Consider the following 20,430-nt stretch of genomic DNA (forward strand, 5'->3'; position numbering starts at 1 on the left):
ATCAAAGAGGCAATACTTCCTAACACATTTTGTGAGGCCAACATAACCCTGATACCAAAACCTGGCAAAGACAACACACAAAGAAAAGAAAACTACAGACCAATATCTTTAATGAACATAGATGCAAAAATCCTAAACAAAATACTAGCAAGTACAACAATACATTTAAAAAATAATAAATCACCATCAAGTGGGAATCATTCCAGGAGCACAAGGATAGTTCAACATATGCAAATCAATCAAAGTAATATACCACATCAACAAAACAAAGGACAAAATCATATAATCCTATCAATTGATGCAGAAAAGTCATTTGATAAGATACAACATCCCTTCATGCTTAAAACACTCAATAAAATGAGTATAGAAAGAAACTACCTCAACATTATAAAGGCCATATATGACCAACCATCAGCCAATATCATACTAAACTGTGAAAAACTGAAGGCTTTTCCTCTGAAATTAGGAACAAGACAAGGTTGCCCACTCTCTCCACTCTTATTCAATACAATACTGGAAATCCTAGCCAGAGCAATCAGGCAAGAGAAAGAAATAAAAGGCATCCATATTCAAAAAGAAGAAGTAAAGGCATCACTTTATGCAGATGACATGATCCAGTATATAGAAAAGCCCAAAGACTCCACCGAAATACTAACAATAAATTAATATAGTAGTCACAGGGTACAAAATTAATATACAAAAGTCTACTGCTTTCTTATACACCAACAATGAAACTTCAGAAACTGAACTCAAAAAAGAATTTCTTTTACAATTGCAACAAAAAATACCTAGGAATAAACTTTTTAAAAAAGATTTTATTTATTCATTTTAGAGAGGAGAGAGAGCAAAAGAAAGGGGGGGGGGGCAAGAAGCATCAATTCCCTAATATGCCTTGACCAGGCAAGCCCAGGGTCTTGAATCAGCAACCTCAGCCAGTTGACGATTTATCCACTGCGCCACCACAGACAGGTAAGGCAGGAATAAACTTAAAGGATGTATAGGACCTATATACTGAAAACTGCAAAGCATTATTGAAATAAATTGAAAAAGACACAATGAAATGGAAAAATATTCTATGTTCATGGATGAAAGAATCCAACATAGTTAAAATGACCCAAAGCAATACACAAATTTAATGCAATCCCCATTAAAATCCCAGTGTCATTTTTTAAAGTAATAGATGGAACAAAAAATCACCAATTTGTATGGAACCATAAAAAACCTCAAAGAGCCAAATCAATCCTGACAAAAAAGAATGGAGCTTGAAGTTACACTATAGAGCAGGGGTCACAAACTACAGCCCCACAGGCCATATGCGTCCCCTTGAAGCCATTTATCCAGCCCCTGACGCACTTTTGGAAGGGGCACCTCTTTCATTGGTGGTCAGTGAGAGGGCGTCGCTCACGTACAGTACTACTTCCAGTGATGCAGGATGCAAGCCTCATGGCTCCGGAAGCCCGTCATATGACACACATCCAGTCTGTGGCTGCGGCGCCCCACATCACAGGAAACAGTGTGAAATAACAGCAGAAGTAGGCAGAAAGGCAGAGCACTATAACCATTACTACACAGTACAATGGTCCCCATACTCCCCCAAATGTACAACATAGAGGCCCCTATAACCTCCCTTTGCCCAAAAGTCTCCCCCCATATTACTACACCCCATGTTTCCCCTATTATAAAACCCTGTCTTATATTAATTTTACCCCCAAAAGACGGGCTGTCTTATTTTTAGTTCCCATTGAAATACTGGTCATTTTGTTGATTTAAATTTACTTGTTCTTTATTTTAAATATTGTATTTGTTCCCGTTTTGTTTTTTTTTACTTTAAAATAAGATATGTGCAGTGTGCATAGGAATTTGTTCATAGTATTTTTTATAGTCCGGCCTTCCAACAGTCTGAGGGACAGTGAACTAGCCCCCTGTGTAAAAAGTTTGGGGACCCCTGCTATAGAGCCACGATAAACAAACAACACAGTATTGGCAGACAAACAGACTAATTGAATAGAACTGATAGCTCAAAAATAAAGCCATATATATATATGGACAAATAATCTTTGACAAAGGAGCCAAAAGCACACAATGTAAAAAAGAAAGCTTCTTTAATAAATGATGCCTATAAAATTGAAAAGCCAGATGTAAAAGAATGAAACTTGACTACAGTTTGTCCCCCTGCACAAAAATTAATTCAAAATGGATCAAAGACCTAAATTAAGACCTGAAACAATTACATAAAAAAACCATAGGTACTAAACTTGTGGACCTTGACCATAAAGAACATTTTACGAATTTGACCTCAAAGGCAAGGGACATAAAGCCAAAAGCAGGGGTCCCCAAACTACGGCCCCCGGGCCACATGCAGCCCCCTGAGGCCATTTATCCGGCCCCCGCTGCACTTCTGGAAGGGGCACCTCTTTCATTGGTGGTCAGTGAGAGGAGCATAGTTCCCATTGAAATACTGGTCAGTTTGTTGATTTAAATTTACTTGTTCTTTATTTTAAATATTGTATTTGTTCCCGTTTTGTTTTTTTACTTTAAAATAAGATATGTGCAGTGTGCATAGGGATTTGGTCATAGTTTTTTTTATAGTACGGCCCTCCAACAGTCTGAGGGACAGTGAACTGGCCCCCTGTGTAAAAAGTTTGGGGACCCCTGGCCAAAAGTAAATGAATGGGACTAGCCTGACTGGCGCTGGTGAAGTGAATAGAACACTGACCTGGGATGCAGAGGTCCCAGGTTCGAAACCCTGAGGCTGCCTGCTTCAGTGCAGACTCACCAGCTTGTGCGCATGTCTACTGGTTTGTGGGATCATGGACTTGATCCATAGTCACTGGCTTGAGCCTAAGGTCGCTGGGTTGAAACCCAAAGGTTGCTGGCTTGAGACCAAGGTCATTGGCTTCCTGCACCCCCCCCATCAAGGCACATATGAGAAGCAATCAATGAACAACTAAAGTGCCACAACTATAAGTTTATGCTTATTTCTCTCCCTGTGTGTCTGTCTGTCTCTCACAAAATAAGAATAAAAAATATAAATGAGTGGAACTATATTAAACTAAAAAGCTTCTGCACAGCATAAGGAACTGACAACAAAATAAAGGGCAGCCAACCAAACGGGAGATATTTACAAACATAAGTTGTGATAAGGGGTTAATATCTAAAGTATATAAAGAACTCACAAAGCTGAACAATAAACAAGCAAACAATCCAATTAAAAAATTGGAAGAGGACCTGAATAGACACTTCTCCCAAGAAGACATACAAATGGCTAACAGGTACATGAAAAGATTCTCATCTTCGCCAGCTATTAGATAAATGCAAATCAAAACTGCAATGAGATACCACCTCATACCTGTTAGATTGGCTGTTATTAACAAGATTGATAATAACAAGTGTTGGAGAGGTTGTGGACTAAACAGAAACCTCAAATAACTGCTGCTGAGAGTGTAAAGGAACAGCTATTATGTAAGACAGTACGGCGGTTCCTCAAAAAAAATTAAGAATAGAATTATCATATAACCTAGTAATCCCTTTATTGGGTATCTACCCCCAAATCTCGAAAACACTGGTACGCAAGAACACATGCACCATGTTCATCGCAGCATTATTCGTAGTGGCCAGGACATGGAAAATATCAAAGTGTCTCTCGATAGAGAACTGGATAAAGAAGTGGTACCTAAATGGAATACTAGTCAGCTGTATGAAGTGATGACATACTGCCATTTATGACAACATGGATGGAATTTGAGAACATTTTACTAAGTGAAATAAATAAATCAGGAAAAGCTAAGAACTATGTGATTTCACACACAGATGGGATATAAAAATGATACTCATGAACACAAAAGTGAAGTGGTTATAGGAGGGGTAGTAAAAAGGGACAAATATACAGTGACGGAAAATGATTTGACTTTGAGTGATAGGGATACAACACAATCAACAGTTCAAATGCTATAGAGATGTTACCTGAAACCTATGGACTCTTGTTGATCAATGTTATGCCATTAAATTTAATTTCTAAATTAATTTTTTAAGTGTTAAAAAATTCTTCAATTGTATCAAACAGAGCTAAACATCTAAGTTAGAGTCACTGCATCACTAGATTTTGCCACGATCACATCCTCCAAAATTGTAAAATAGGCACAAAAGCACAGAAATCTCAAAATGATCATAAGTTTGTAACAATTAAATCTTAAATAGTAATTAAATAGTTTAATAATAACCATTTTTCTCCTCCTGTTTAAAAGTCTACCCACAGAATAGGTGCAATAATATATTAAAGACATCTAACATTTATACTGTATGGATAAGAAATTAGATATTATTGGCCCTGGACAGTTAGCTAAGCAGTAGAGTGAGTGGAAATATCAGGTTCGATTCCCAGTCAGGGCACACAGAAGAAATGACCACCTGCTTCTCCACCTCCACTTCTTTCTTTCCTCCTCCCACAGCCATAGCTCAAATGGCTTGAGCAAGTTGGCCCCAGGTGATGAGTATGTCTCCATGGCCTCCAACTCAGGCACTAAATTAGCTTGGTTGCCGAGCACCATCGCCTACTAGTGGGCTTGCGAAGTGGATCCTGGCCAGGGTGCATGCGAGAGTCTATCTAACTGCCTCCCGCCTCTCATCCTCTCACTTATTATATATTATTATTATTCTCATTTTACAGAGAACACTGAACCTCAGTGACATAGTCTAAGTAATATAGTGGAACTGTGGCTCAAACACAGCATGACACTATAAGCAAATTAATGCTCTTCCTGCTTATTACATCACTGGATCTAGATATTATTACAAATGACTCAGGACATTTAAGACATGTTGAAATTCTTACCTTCAGTTACTAGTAGCTCATCTTGAAATGCTTCAGCAAAATCAATGTTCCGAAGCACACTGTGCTCTGGAAGTATCTGTTCTAGAACCCCTGGTTCATGCAGCAGAGCTCTGCTAGGAGAAATTTTTATTCAAAAGTGGTTTTACATATAAAATGATGTTATTTTTTTAGTGTATTTCACAAATCCAACTAATAGCATCATACATTATTACATACATCTCAAGTCTTAAATCCTAATAAGTAATATAAAAAAGAAAATAGGTTTTGGAAGTTCTCTTAAAAGTTACAGTAGTCCAGGCCTGACCTGTGGTGGCGCAGTGGATAAAGCGTCGACCTGGAAATGCTGAGGTCGCCAGTTTGAAACCCTGGGCTTGCCTGGTCAAGGCACATATGGGAGTTGATGCTTCCAGCTCCTCCCCCCCTTCTCTCTCTCTGTCTCTCCTCTCTGTCTCTCCCTCTCCTCTCTAAAATGAATAAATAAAAAAAATAAAAAAAATTTTAAAAAAAAGTTACAGTAGTCCAACCATCAGTTTCAGTGCAATATATTTTTTTCTTTGTGACAGAGAAAGGGGCAGATAGGGACAAACAGACAGAAAGGGAGAGAGGTGAGAAGCATCAACTCTTTGTTGCAGCACTTTAGTTGTTCGTTGATTGCTCTCTCATATGTGCCTTGACGGGGGGGGGGGGGGGGGGGGGGCGCTACAGCAGACCGAGTGACCCCTTGCTTAAGCCAGCGACCTTGGGTTCAAGCAGGTGAGCTGTGCTGAAACCAGATGAGCCCACGCTCAAGCCGGCAACATTGGGGTTTTGAACCTGGGTCCTCTGTGTCCCAGTCCAATGCTCTATCCATTTGCCACCGTCTGGTCAGGCCAGTTCAATATTGACATCAGAACAAGAACTCCCTAATACAAAAGTAGAAAGAAGAATAGGATTAGATTCTTTTCAGGTCTTATACTTTTATATTTGTGATTATTTGGTGACAGAAATTTGCCTCAGGAAAAAAAAAGAGTATGTCAAGAAAATGATACAAGCCTGACCAGGCGGTGGTGTAGCAAATAGAGCATCGGATGTCTTGTGATGTCTTATTTGAATCATTTTCTTTCTATTGTATGTGTGTGTGTGTGACAGAGAGAGGGACAGATAGGAACAGATGGATAGGAATGGAGAAATTAAAAGCATCAATTTAAATTACCACATAACTATGTTTACCTCACCTCTTTCAGAGAATCTTTTTTTTTTCCTGAAGTGAGAAGTGGGGGAGGTAGACAGACTCCCGCATGCGCCTGACTGGTATCCACCTGGCATGTTCACCAGGGGGTGATGCTCTGCCCATCTGGGGCGTTGCTATGCTGTGACCGGAGCCATCCTCAATGCCTGAGGCAGAGGCCATAGAGCCATCCTCAGCACCCAGGCCACCTTTGCTCCAATGGAGCCTTGGCTGTAGGAGGGGAAGAGAGAGAGAGAGAGAGAGAGAGAGAGAGAGAAAGGAGAGAGGGAAGGGTGGAGAAGCAGATGGGCGCTTCTCCTATGTGCCCTGACCGGGAATCGAATCTGAGACTTCCATACCCTGGGCTGATACTCTACCACTGAGCCAAACAGCCAGGGCCAGAGAATCTTTAATACATAATAGTGAAATATAAATTTCTCTGTAATATTCAGATGTTTACAAACAAAAGAAATTTCATTACTCTAAATCTTTGGCAAACTGGAGTTCTAAAACAATTCCTTGATTTCTATATTTGAGTGGTGAGAAAGTAAAAAAAAAATCTGGTAATCTAATTTTTCCAAATGTTAGTTTTTACCTCTAAAATAACTGAGAAAAAAAACTAGGCTCAAAGCTGAGTTCTTTTTTCTTTTTTACAGAGACAGAGTCAGAGATAGGGATAGAAACGGACAGACAGACAGGAATGGAGAGAGATGAGAAGCATCAATCATCAGTTTTTCGTTGCGACACCTTGGTTGTTCATTGATTGCTTTCTCATATGTGCCTTGACTGGGGTGCTACAGTAGAACAAGTAATCCCTTGCTCAAGCCAGCAACCTTGGATCCAAGCTGGTGAGCTTTGCACAAACCAGATGAGCCCGCGCTCAAGCTGGCAACCTCGGGATCTCGAACCTGGGTCCCCCGCATCCCAGTCCGACGCTCTATCCACTGTGCCACCACCTGGACAGGCAAAGCTGAGTTCTTTAAGTTGAGTAGAGCTGGGTCTGCTGTAACATCATGTGGCGACTTACCACTATTCTCTCTCTTTTTAAATATTCTAATAATCCTCAACAGATTAAAAATAAATTTTTTCTATATTATGCACCAGAATAAAGCACAGCAGAGCACAAGGGTTAGAACAACGAAAGACTGGAATATGCATATACCCTCCACTACTGGGAGTTAATGGTTTCCTACTAACATATTAAGCATCTTGAACTTCATACATTTTATCTTTAGCTTTCTAGGATAGAAATTTTATAATATAAAAACTCTGAATTCAGTATACAAGAATGTAAGTTACCTATGTACCTATATACCTAAAGTTGACAAAATCTCAGCACATTAAACTATATTTAAACTAGGTGTACCGCCATCCCTCGCCATATCATGGTTCACATTTTGTGGTCTCACTGTAGAGCGAATTTTTAAATTGTGTATATCTTATTTTGTATCGTGAATTTTTCACTATATCGTATTTTTATATATTTATTAGTTTATTTTTGCGGTAAAATAAGCATTTTCTAGCCTAAAAAATTGAAAATATAAAAAATATTAATTAAAACATATTAGTATTCACTGGTTAGTACTCACATAGAATTGACTATGTTGTTAAAATTACACAGGTTTAAAAGTGTAGAAAGTGTTTAAGAGCATAGGAAGTGTTTATAAGAGTGTGGGGCAAGTTAATAACAGTGTGGGAAAGGTTTATAAGAGTGTGAGGTTTATAAAGCCTTTAAAAGATATATAAGTAATAAAGTAAATATAAGGTCGCTACTTCACAGATTTTTGCCTATCGCAGGGGGTTCTGGAACCTAAACCCCGTGAAGGATGAAAGACCACTGTACAAATTTTCTAGAAGCACATCCTGTAATTAACTAGGTAAGTTAAACATTCTACACACTTCTAAAATTCTTTACACATAATTCATAACATTCTCAGAAATAGTCCAAATACTTTTAGTAGTTCTTAAACCTTATCTGAAATTGATCTACTATCACTACAAAAATGGTCCTATTATAAAGTCTGACACTCTTATTTATATATTTACTTTTATTATGTGAGAGGTGGGAAGGCAGAAGCAATCCTGACAAGCGCCCCAACAAGCCTACTAGGGATCCACCCGGCAAGCTCACTAGAGGTGATGCTCTGCTCATCTGGGGCCAGTGCTCCTCTGCTTACAACTGAGGCTTTTAGTACCTGAGGTGGAGGCCATGGAGCCATCCTCAGTGCCCGGGGCTAACTCGCTCAAACAGCTTGAGCCTGGGCTGCGGGTGGTAAAGGAGAGAAAAAGAGAAAGGCGGGGGCGGGGGGGAGAAAGGGTAGAGAAGATGGTCACTTCTCCTGTATGCCCTGACCTAAACCAAACCTGGGACATCCACACTCTGGGCTGATGTTCTAACACTGAGCCTTCAGGTCAAGAACAGAGGCTCTTATCTGAGTAATGGAGAAGAGGCACAATACAATGTTTAGAAAAGAATGCACCTTGTGAATACAGATGAGTTTTCTACAGGTGTTTCTTTTTAGAAGCTACACAAATTTTACCAAGACTTTTTATCTAATAGTTCACTAACAAGTAGTGAAACATTTTCTTTTTTGTTGTTGTTTATTTTCAGTGAGAGGAGGGGAGGCTGAGACATATTTCCTCATGTGCCAAGACAGGAATTCACATGGCAAGCCCACTAGGGGGCAATGCTCTGCCTATCTGGGGTGTTGCTCCGTTGCTCAGCAACGAAGCTCTTCTTAGAGCCTGAGGTGGAGGCTATGGAACCATCCTCAGCACCTGGGGCCAACTCGCTCTAATTGAGCCATGGCTGCAGGAGGGGAAGAGAGAGAGAAAGAAGAGGGGAAGGAGTGGAGAAGTAGATGGGTACTTCTCCCATGTGCTCAGCCTGGGAATCAAACCAGGACTTCCACATGCTGGACCGACACTCCACCACTGAGCAAACTGACCAGGGTCAGTAGTAAAACATTTTCTATAAATTCTAAACCCCAAACCATTTTGTAAGCTTTCATTATTTCTAATGAACAGTTTCCAATACTATCTAAGATAAGTAACCCACCTCCGATACTGCTGTCTTGAAATTTCATCTCCACCAAAGAAGTATACAGTTGATAGTTCTGCTGTGGTTTTGTAATTGCTATCTCTGTCTGATGGGTTATATATTATAGTAACATCCTGATGCCAAGAAAAAAATAATCAAACTGAACATTAAATTTTTTTGAGGAAGTTATTTCATTCTTAATAAACTGTCATATGAGCCAACAGCCAGTATAGACATAAATGGATATGTATAGCATTTCTAAGAAGTACCTCTACTCCTACATACATTTTGCATTTTTTAGGTTTTGACATAAAATATACAATTATTAACCTAAAAATGAATTTATACTTTTAGCACAGAGACTTTTATACTTACTTCTTGTGTTTTTTCCTTGAGCACAAATTTATCTGGAAATATCCTTAATACTTTGGGATCCAGAATAACTTTTTTCTGAAAATCCTTAAAACCTACAGCTTTAACAAAAGCTGCCCGAGAGCCAGTGTTACGAACAGAAAAAACAATTCTACTTTCTTTGCCAGGTATTAAGTCGTTCACTGTTACCATGTAATTATCAGATACTTTTTTAACATCTTCCAAAATAAGATTACTTGTTCCACCATATCCAGACAAAGGTATCTGAAAGCACAGAAAACATATAGATACAAAATTATTTTTATGTAAGCAGAAAGAAGATTAGATTATGGAGAGAGAAGAAAATACATATACTGGATTTAAAACAACTAAAAGTATTATTCTTTATGTACTTTGGGTAGTAGTTATCTTACTTTCAGTCAACATTATATTAAAGACTGTCTTAAGAGAAAAAGATACTAAAGAGCTGCAAAAATTATTTTCTCTCAATATGCTAAGAATAATTACTTCATTGTTATAAAAGCCAAGCTTAAATAATAAAGGAAAAGATTAGTATACATATGCTTGCTTAGAAGTATTTACAGTCAAACACTGATGTTTGTAATTTACTTATAAAATGCATTTTTTTTCATTGAGAGGCAAGGAGGCAGACAGTCTCCTGCATGCGCCCCAACTGGGATCTACTCGGCAAGCCCCCTACCAGGAGATGCTCTGCCCATCTGGGGCTGCTACTCCACTGCTCGGCAAGTAAGCTATTTAGCACCTAAGGTGAGACCACAGAGCCATCTCAGCATCTGGGGCCAACTTGCTCGAAGCATTCGAACCATGGTTGTGGGAAGGGGAGAGAGAGATAGAGAGAGACAGAAGGGGGGAGAAGAAGATGGTCATTTCTCCTGTGTACCCTGACCAGCAATTGAACCCAGGACTTCCACATGCTGGGCTGACGCTTTACCACTGAGCCAAGTGGCCAGGGCTGTCAATAGATATTACTAATTGAATGAATAAAATTTACTTATAAACACAATATCTTAAACAGTTTGATCTGTATTTGCCAAAAAATGTGTTCCTGAAAAGCTAGGTATATTTCAAAATTTTCCAACTGAAATGAACTTAAAAGTATTAGAAGAGAAATTACTTAGAGAAATACTATGGTGGCTGCTTTTAAAACATGACAATTCTAAAAATATATAATTATTCCCTAATTTGTAAATCTAGGCAATTACATTTTTTAATTATTATATATTTATTGATTTCAGAGAGGGAAGAAAGGGAGACAGGGAGAGACAGAGGAACTGAAGGAAGGAGAAAAGGAGAGAGAGAGAGAAACATCAATTTTTGGTTGTTCCACTTATTTATACATTCATTGATTCTTGTACATGCCCTGACCGAGGATCAAACCCACAATGTTGGTATGTATATATATTGTATTGGGCAATGCTCTAACCAGTGGTTTTCAACAGCCAGTCTGCCAGAAATTTTGTGCCAGTTCACAAGAGTTAACCATCCAGATGTTACATGAACATTATAGAGGTCTACATCAGGTGGTTAACTCTTTTGCAGACTGGCATAAAATTTCTGGCAGACTGGTATGGGTCCACAGACCAGTGGTTGAAAACTTCTGCTCTAACCAACTGAGCTACCCTGGCAAGGTCTCAGCAATCACCTATTTTGATTTATAAAAAGCAGAGTATATATAGTTTATTAATATAAAATCAATAGCTAAAATGTGTCATAAATTCCATGGCAGAAAAAAAGAGTAATAAACTTATCTTACCATGAACTTAATACCTGACTGTGATTGAATTCCAAGTTGTTTAATTTCTAGTTTAGCCAACATACATGATAATCGAGTAGGTGCAAATAATACAAAGATGTTAATGTCTTCTTTTGGACCAATTCTGATCTCACAGTTACTGGTTAATCGCTCTTCTGAACCAAAAGTGTGCTGAAGCTACAATTTAAAAATAATCACTGCATAAAACATAATACTACAGCACAAATACAACATACTGTTAACACAAAGTCTACAAAGACAGCACAAAATGACCTGCATAGTTAAGTGCTGTGGATTCAGACAGAACATAAAACAGAACAAAACCAAGTACTCTACAAACCTGAAAGCAGTCCTGATCTTGTCCTCTAATTAGCAGTCGTAAGTGCTGGACTGTAGATGTAGAATTATTTCTTAAAGCTAGCTTCTGAAGCCTAAAAACAAACATTTTAAATGTGGTTTTCCTCCATGGGCATGACTACAAGTATAAAAAACAAAGTCAACTGCAATGTTTAGAGATGACTGATTGTACATGATGCCATTTTAGCAGCCTGGAACTGTTAATTCACAGACCTAGAACTCTACATTTCTGAAAACATATGCTGAAAACTCACTTTACTGGAGAAGATTTCTGGTTCAAACTGTCTTTTATTACAGGTCCTTAGCTGCCCTTATTATCTATACATTAAGTATAGGTATTATCTGTCTTATAACACATTAGTCAATAAAAATCCAGATGAACAAATTCATTAAGTCAATACAAGCTTGGCTCAAATATTGAGCTTTAAAGTAAACAAGGGGTCCTAGGCACATTGCCCCGATTTTTCACTCTATGAAGCTCATTTGTACAAAGTAGTTCTTTAAACAAACACTGAATGAACCTTACTTTCAAAAAGTTACAATGCAAGTAGAATGGACACATGAGTAGCACTTAGCTGGTCCTTCAATCTCTGAAAGTATATGAACTTTATATTAGAGTAAATATCTACTTTTCTCAAATTTTAAAGGTGGCACAGTGGATAGGCCTTAGACTGGGATGCAAAGGACCCAGGTTTAAACCCCTGAGGTAGCTAGCTGGAGCGCGGGCTCGTCCGGCTTGCATGGGGTTGCTGGCTTGAGTGGGGGATCCTAGACATGACCCCATGGTCTCTGGCTTGAGCATGATAGGAAATAAATTTGCTGATTTATCTCCATGGGCAAGTGAAATAAAAGACAGGATAAACAAATGGGACTATATCAAACTAAAAGGCTTCTGCACAGCTAAATACAATATGAAAAAAATAAGACAAACCACACAATGGAAGAACATATTTGACAATACATCTGATAAGGGGTTAATAACCAAAATTTATAAAGAACCTGTAAAACTCAACACCAGAAAGATAAACAATCCAATCAAAAAATGGGCAAAAGAAATGAATAGACACTTCTCCAAAGAGGACATATGCCAATAGGCATATGAAAAAATGTTCAACATCACTAATCATTAGAGAAATGCAAATTAAAACTACAATGAGATATCACCTCACACCAGTCAGAATGGCGCTCATCAACAAAACAACCCAGAATAAGTGCTGGCGAAGATGTGAGAAAAGGGAACCCCTTGATTCCCGGCCAGGGCACATAGGAGAAGCGCCCATTTGCTTCTCCACCCCCCCCCTTCCTCTCTGTCTCTCTCTTCCCCACCCGCAGCCAAGGCTCCATTGGAGCAAAGATGGTCCGGGCGCTGGGGATGGCTCCTTGGCCTCTGCCCCAGGCGCTAGAGTGGCTCTGGTAGCGGCAGAGCGACGCCCCGGAGGGGCAGAGCATCGCCCCTGGTGGGCAGAGCGTCGCCCCTGGTGGGTGTGCCGGGTGGATTCCGGTCGGGCACATGCAGGAGTCTGTCTGACTGTCTCTACCCACTTCCAGCTTCAGAAAAATACAAAAAATAAAAAAAAAATTAAAAAAAAAAAGAAAAGGGAACCCTCCTGCACTGCTGGTGGGAATGCAGACTGGTGCACTCACTGTGGAAAACAGTATAGAGATTCCTCAAAAAATTAAAAATGAAACTGCCTTTTGACCCAGCTATCCCACTTTTAGGAATATATCCTAAGAACACCATATCAGATTCAAAAGAAGAAATGCACCCCCTTGTTTATGGCAGCATTGTTCACAATAGTGAAGATCTGGAAACAGCCCAAGTGTCCGTCAGTGGATGAGTGGATTAAAAAGCTGTGGTACATATATACTATGGAATACTGTGGGGCCATGAAAAAGAAGGAAATCTTACCTTTTGCGACAACATAGATTGACCTGAAAACTATTATGTTGAGTTTAGAAATAAGCCAGGTAGAGAAAGAAAAATATCATGTGACCTCACTCCTTTGAGGAATCCAATGAACATTGTGAACTGAGGAACAGAATGGAGACAGAGGAGGAATCAAAGTACCAGAGGGAAAGCAGATAGAGGGAAAGGGGATGAGAGGATGAGATCAGAGAAGGGAAAAGAAATTGGTGAAATTATATATACATAACACAGCATTAAAGAGAGCAGAAAAGCAATTCCTGGAGAGAAGTGGGGAGGATTTTGGGGGGAGGTGGACAAGGGGGATGGATGTTGAAGGAACACAGGGGTGAGGGGATATATTCAGTGGGACACTTGAATCTATGTAAACAGTAAATTTAAATTAAAAAAAAGGAACTATACAAAATAAAAAGGGTTAACACCTTTATTAAATAAATATTCCACACAAAAAAGAATATGAACATCCTAACAAATAGCTAACGTATTGTTAAGCAAACTCATGAGTAAATAGAATGAATGAATATATAAAAAAAGATATAGAAAAATACAGAACTTTTAGAAATCTAAAAATATCAAGTTGAAATGAAATAGCACTTGGACCACTCTATCCATAGAAAACATAATTTTAATTTATTAATTATCATTCCTGTTTACAACTGAGGCAAAACCCATTAACTACATGAGAAAGAATACTGTCCCCCGAATTATATAGTATTAATTGTTCTTTCATACTATGGAAGAAGAGCTCCTTAAATGAAGGCAGGGCATGGAGTGTGCAAGTACCACACAGGGAAAGCACCCAGTAGGGCATCATCATTTCCTAGTTTGTTTGAGTCCTCTCTCAGCAATTACTGAGTCACAGCCTCCATCTGCCTCCTAGGATATTTCATAGCAGAAAAGAAAATATTAGGTCCTGCCTGATTGGTGGTAACGCAGTGGATAGAGCAGGGGTCCCCAAACTTTTTACACAGGGGGCCAGTTCACTGTCCCTCAGACCACTGGAGGGCCGGACTATAAAAAGAACTATGAACAAATCCCTATGCACACTGCACATATCTTATTTTAAAGTAAAAAAACAAAACAGAAGTAGTACTGTACGTGAGCGACGCCGTGCTTTGCGGCGCCACCACATACAGTAGTACTCCAGTGACCACCAATGAAATAGGTGCACCTTCCAGAAGTGTGGTGGGGGCCGGATAAATGGCCTCAGGGAGCCGCATGTGGCCCATGGGCTGTAGTTTGGGACCCCTGGGATAGAGGTCAACCTGAGACACTAATGTCCCAGGTTCAAAACCACGCGGTTGCTGTCTTGAGCGCAGGCTTGCTACCTTGAGCAAAGGGTCACTGGCTTGGCTTGAGGCCCCAAGGTCAAAGCATGTATGAGAAGCAATCAATGAACAACTAAAGTGCTACAACTACAAGTTGATGCTCCTCGTCTCTCTCTCTCAATAATAATAATAATAATAATAATATTTCCTAAGCAAACAAATTTTCTTTATCACGAACTTTGCTGCACCATCCTTATAGAGGAGTAGCAGGAGCTATTTGTGAAAGAATAATTATTGTTCTGTGCAGGCCACCAAGGCAGGGTGAGGAGAACTAAAGAAACACAAATCCATAATTTAGGCACTACACTAAATACATCCATTAATGTGTTTAATGTCCATTTAATGCTTTGCAATTGTCATGTTCACAAACCCACTTTTAGCCATCCATGTGTGTACCATCAATTGAGGTAGAACTATTCTCACAGGACTGGCAAGCTCTTCCAGGCTGAGGTAAGGCATTGAACCCACTCACTGTAAACAGGGGACACAATAGACTTTTTGGGTCACTTCCATGCACCAGCATATGACTTCTACATCTGTTAGATCAGGAAAAACAATGAATGTCCATGAGGAAATGAAGTCAGGTAAAGGAGGGCCGAAGGCCCTTCACGCAGGAAAAGGCTAAGGAAAAATGCTGCTCACAAGCCAAAAGCACTTACAAAACACTGTCCCTATTTTCGACTTAACTAACGTAATTTCCGATTTTAAAAAGGTTTGGCACATGTTAATTTTGTTTTAGATGTGTTGTAGGTGAGATTTCAGGATGGTATGGTATCTGAGAAGCAACTGAATTTTAGGAACCATCTCTACCATGTTAATCATTTATTACAAATTTTATCACAATGCAGGAATTTCTACCAGGAGCATAAGGATGACCATGGCTCTTCGTGAGCTTTCTTCTGCCTTTGGCTTAATGGACAAGAGCAGTTATAGGATAAGTGCTATGATTGCTAAAGCATACCGAAGGTCATTTTCTCTTTTTAACTTGGACATGAATGGCTGAGCTGAACAGCTTAATAATTTTGGCCATATTACACAACACAGACTTAAAGGCCTCAGTCAACTATTTGTACAAGCACTGGAGTAGATCACAAATTGATGTCTTGAGAACATTTCTGGCATATAAATACTGTTTAGGTTCAAATGCACAGAACAAGAAAAACCTTCCCTTACAGGGACACATTCTTGTCCAGTCCTTCCCTTCAATATAAATGTCAAGCCTGATTGGTTCCCTCTTAACTGGCTGCAAAGAGCATGTGACACAGACAACCAACTACTGAAGAGGGCAGTGTACCTCACACTCACTGCCATTCCGGACTTTAAAAAGTCTATAGCTGAGAGAAATCTTTAGAGTGCTGCTTAGAGAACACACACATAGTCTACATATTCTTCTAAAGCCTAAGCTATCTAAAAAAGCACCACATGCTTCAGGCCTCAGAGAATGTGTCATGCCTCGTTAGACTGGAGCACCTCAAAGGGGAGCACCCTGATGGAATAGTTACTATAAAATTGTTTTTCCTTGAGATGTACTATATTATACAAATTTCTCTGTAAAAGGACCCCTGAAAGAAAAATCTCTCTGAAGTCTCTATCAGGAATGACTACACTCTCTCCCATAGTTAGTGGTTTGTTCTTAACCTCTGAATACTGAGACTCCTGTCAGAACCAAGCCCAAATCCTGCATCAAGGCAAGTGCACAGGGTCTCCCACTGAGACCTTTATGAGGACTGTCTCATTTTCCCACACAAGTCATTTCTCTTCACTGTTTTTATCTCAATGTGTCTCTTTGAAAGCTGCTTTTGGAACAAGACAAGGTGCATATGGGCTACGCTACATGAGTGATTAAGCAGAGGTGTGAATGCTATATAAAGGCGGGACTTTCCATTAGATCCTATTTGCATTGACAAACTATAATTTTTTTAATAATTTTTTATTTTTATTTATTTATTTTTTTTTTTTTTACAGAGATAGAGAGTGAGTCAGAGAGAGGGATAGACAGGGACAGACAGACAGGAACGGAGAGAGATGAGAAGCATCAATCATTAGTTTTTCATTACGCGCTGCAACACCTTAGTTGTTCATTGATTGCTTTCTCATATGTGCCTTGACCACGAGCCTTCAGCAGACCGAGTAACCCCTTGCTGGAGCCAGCGACCCTGGGTCCAAGCTGGTGGGCTTTTGCTCAAACAAGATGAGCCCACGCTCAAGCTGGCGACCTCGGGGTCTCGAACCTGGGTCCTCTGCATCCCAGTCCGATGCTCTATCCACTGCGCCACCGCCTGCTCAGGCGACAAACTATAATTTTAAAAAAGTAATTTCTTCACACCTGTAGTAGAAATCCATCCAGAACCTTAACTGTTAGGTACCATGAACAGAAATGTACAGGTAAAACATTTAGGCTAAACGCAGAAGTATAAAATATGAAAGAGTAAACATTTATGTTTAATAATTACCTAGGATGTTAAATAGAAATTTACCGATAAGAAAATATAACTATGTTGCTAAGCTTATGAAGAGAAAAATATTATACATACTATATATTATGTTAATTAATTTTATTAACTCAGTTATCCATAATATATAATCAACAAAAACATAAAAATAAAATTAGAGATATAACTCACCTTAACCTATAACAGAATGTATCTGCTCTATTCGACTCCTAATAACCTTTACTTTACAAAACAAAGTATTCACCAACTAGTTTATACATTCCTTAAACAGAATGCAATGTCTCTGATTATTTTCTTCCTACCTTTTCATAGTGCTCTCCAAAGAAGGAACACAGATACTCTTCATTATCTAAATTTGTAAATCAGCAAAGAATTCACCAAAAATCAAAAGAAAATTGAAACCTATTTTTTTAGATTATATTTAAAAACAGGTGAAAATTTTAATTTAAAAATTTGAATTCATGATAGGAAAATTAAGGAATATAAGAGATTTTTAGAATATTTCATTCTAAAAATATTAACATGGTCATAACTAACACAGCAGAGAATAACATCAGGCGATAAGAGCAAAATCTCAGCACTGAGAGGCTGCTATGTGCATACTCACTGTGTTCTACCAAGAGGGACACCACCCCAAGCCAAAAACTGCTTGTTGGATAAAACTGATGGAAGATCTGAGCAGCAAGATCCAGGTGCCAGAGGTTTATTTACTGAAGAAATTACTTCACCTTTTAACACTACTTCATACTGTGGTCCAAATGGCTGCACAAATATTTTCAAGATCCTAATGAAGAAAACCATTGAAGTTGAATGTCGAGCATTTACTTCTTTTGGTAACTATTTCCTACATGTTTCCTTTGTCCAAGAGACTGAGCTGGGTGCTGAGGATACAATGTCCTTCCCACCACGAGAGCTTTTATTACAGAGGAGACTGCAGATAAGGACAGAAGCTGTCACATTGCCATCTACTAGGTAGGAAAGAAGTTCAGAGGGCTACAGGAATACTAGTAAATACTATTTTTAGGGATTTGGGGAGAGTTGAGGAACGCTTCCCAGATGAAAGTGCTAACTCAGTGAAGTTGAGGGCAAGTGCTACAGACTAAGCTCTTTAAGGAGTTCTGTAATCCAGGCAGTAGGCAGGTCATGTGAATCAGGACAGCATGGTACACTAGGTTTATTAAGCAGGGTCAAATACTAATGGTAATGGTGTTCTGACCATGGTATAGTGATATTCACTCATTTATGACTTTGGTGCCAAAAAGCCACAGGCCCAGAGAAGGGATGGAGAAAACTAACAACAGACAAGATCAGCCAATGGCTTCCTTGGAAAGAGAAAAAGTTCATGAGAAACATCAAGAGTTACATTCCATTATTTACTTTAGTTAAAATATACTTGGAAATAGGGCTTTTAAAAATTTCTGATCAGCTGGTTTTAAAAGAGATTTTCAGTAATCCCAAGAAACTCTGAGGCTAAGTGAAAGAGGTAAAACAAAGCTATCATAATAGGTGAGGTAAAACAAGTACTCTATCATTCAGGCTGATAAAACTTGTTTTCATAGATAATTTCATATTACCTTTCCTCACAGGTTTTGGGATCCTTTGGAGTAAATGAAATGATAACTTCATGTTCTTCTCCAGGTTTAAGGAATAGAGTCTCTGGAACCACTGAAAAGTGACTTCCTTGATCTGGAATCTAAATATTTATACAATTATAACCAAATGCCCACTTCTGCAAATATGGCTTTACCTCAGCTACTCTTCTTGTGACACGTTTCTTTTCCTCTTCCTTCTTATCTATCACTGTCCCACAGTGATATTATCTTATTATCTTAAAATGATATTTCTTTTCCCTTCTTCCACCGCAAACTTTATCTTCTACCCCATCCCTAATTTCTGGTCACTAATACTCTACCCTCATACTCAACCATGTGTCTCAGAGGTAATGTCTGTATGTAGATCACTCTCTTTCAATTCTACCTAGCCAAAACAGAATAAAAATTTTTCAGAAATTAATCAAGAACTTGGTTCCTATACGTAAAATATTAGATGTTAATGTGCCTTATCATCTATTTTATACTAGCATAACACTCAGCTTTTAAAGCCCTCGCAAAGATTCTTCCATTTGATCCCTACAGCAGTCTCACCAGGGAGGGAGCAGATAACCTTTAAGAGTATGAGAAGAGGCCCTGGCCCGTTGGCTCAGTGGTAGAGTGTCGACCTGGCGTGCAGGAGTCCCAGGTTCGATTCCTGGCCAGGGCACACAGGAGAAGCGCCCATCTGCTTCTCCACCCCTCCTCCTCTCCTTCCTCTCTGTCTCTCTCTTCCCCTCCCACAGCTGAGGCTCCACTGGAGCAAAGTTAGCCCGGGCGCTGAGGATGGCTCCATGGCCTCTGCCTCAGGCGCTAGAATGGCTCTGGTCACAACAGAGCAACGCCCCAGATGGGCAGAGCATTGCCCCCTGGTGGGCATGCCAGGTGGATCCTGGTTGGGCACATGCAGGAGTCTGTCTGACTGCCTCCCCGTTTCCAACTTCAGAAAAATAAAAATAAAAAATACAAAAAAAAAAAAAATAGAGTGTGAGAAGACACAGTCTCATAGTCTCAGGAAATACTATGTCATAGCATGGATACAAATTCTTACCTTTATATCTAAGGAAACGTCAATATTCCCAGCATTTTTCAAAGGTAAGTGCTGCTTGGTTGAGGAAGCCACACTGGTAAACAAATGTATAGTCTAGAGGATGGGGTAAAACAGGTATTTTAAAAAATTGCCACAATTAGAATGAAATCAACCTGAACATAAAATAATGGCAAAGAGAAGAGTTTAGAATACCTGTAAGTCTTTTGGAGCGTGTATCCTAGCTATTCCTGTTCTTGCTCGAAGACTAATACTTTTAATGACTGGTGTAGGGTTTGGGCTATCAACTTCTACATCAACTCTTGCCAAGAATTCTTCTGCTGACTCTAGAATCTCTATAAAAGTTCATTCTTTTAGTTTAGACATCAGAGTTATTTAATTCTAAATGACATAAGTGGTCAAACACTATGCCCTCAGGTATCACAAGAAACCTTAAAAACGAGACTAAGAGACATGGACAGGAGTATGGTGGTTAGGGGGGTAGGAAAGGAAAGAGAGGGGGAGGGG

General features: G+C 39.2%; 1 protein-coding gene across 2 annotated transcripts in view; it reads right to left on the reverse strand.

The window, feature by feature from the left end:
- The window catches only part of CEP192 (centrosomal protein 192), a 149,639-nt gene that overhangs the window by 35,647 nt on the left and 93,562 nt on the right, over positions 1 to 20,430 (reverse strand). For both annotated transcript variants that reach the window (XM_066352246.1, XM_066352247.1), the window contains 9 exons: positions 20,119 to 20,258; positions 19,927 to 20,019; positions 18,861 to 18,979; positions 17,894 to 18,070; positions 11,565 to 11,655; positions 11,225 to 11,401; positions 9,454 to 9,714; positions 9,097 to 9,212; positions 4,832 to 4,941 (listed from right to left, as the gene is read on the reverse strand). In XM_066352246.1, the coding sequence (XP_066208343.1) occupies positions 4,832 to 4,941; positions 9,097 to 9,212; positions 9,454 to 9,714; positions 11,225 to 11,401; positions 11,565 to 11,655; positions 17,894 to 18,070; positions 18,861 to 18,979; positions 19,927 to 20,019; positions 20,119 to 20,258 (1,284 nt within the window). The remainder of the gene's footprint in view (positions 1 to 4,831; positions 4,942 to 9,096; positions 9,213 to 9,453; positions 9,715 to 11,224; positions 11,402 to 11,564; positions 11,656 to 17,893; positions 18,071 to 18,860; positions 18,980 to 19,926; positions 20,020 to 20,118; positions 20,259 to 20,430) is intronic.

This window comes from Saccopteryx leptura, chromosome 11 (assembly GCF_036850995.1).
Source record: "Saccopteryx leptura isolate mSacLep1 chromosome 11, mSacLep1_pri_phased_curated, whole genome shotgun sequence".
Classification (NCBI taxonomy): Eukaryota; Metazoa; Chordata; class Mammalia; order Chiroptera; family Emballonuridae; genus Saccopteryx; species Saccopteryx leptura.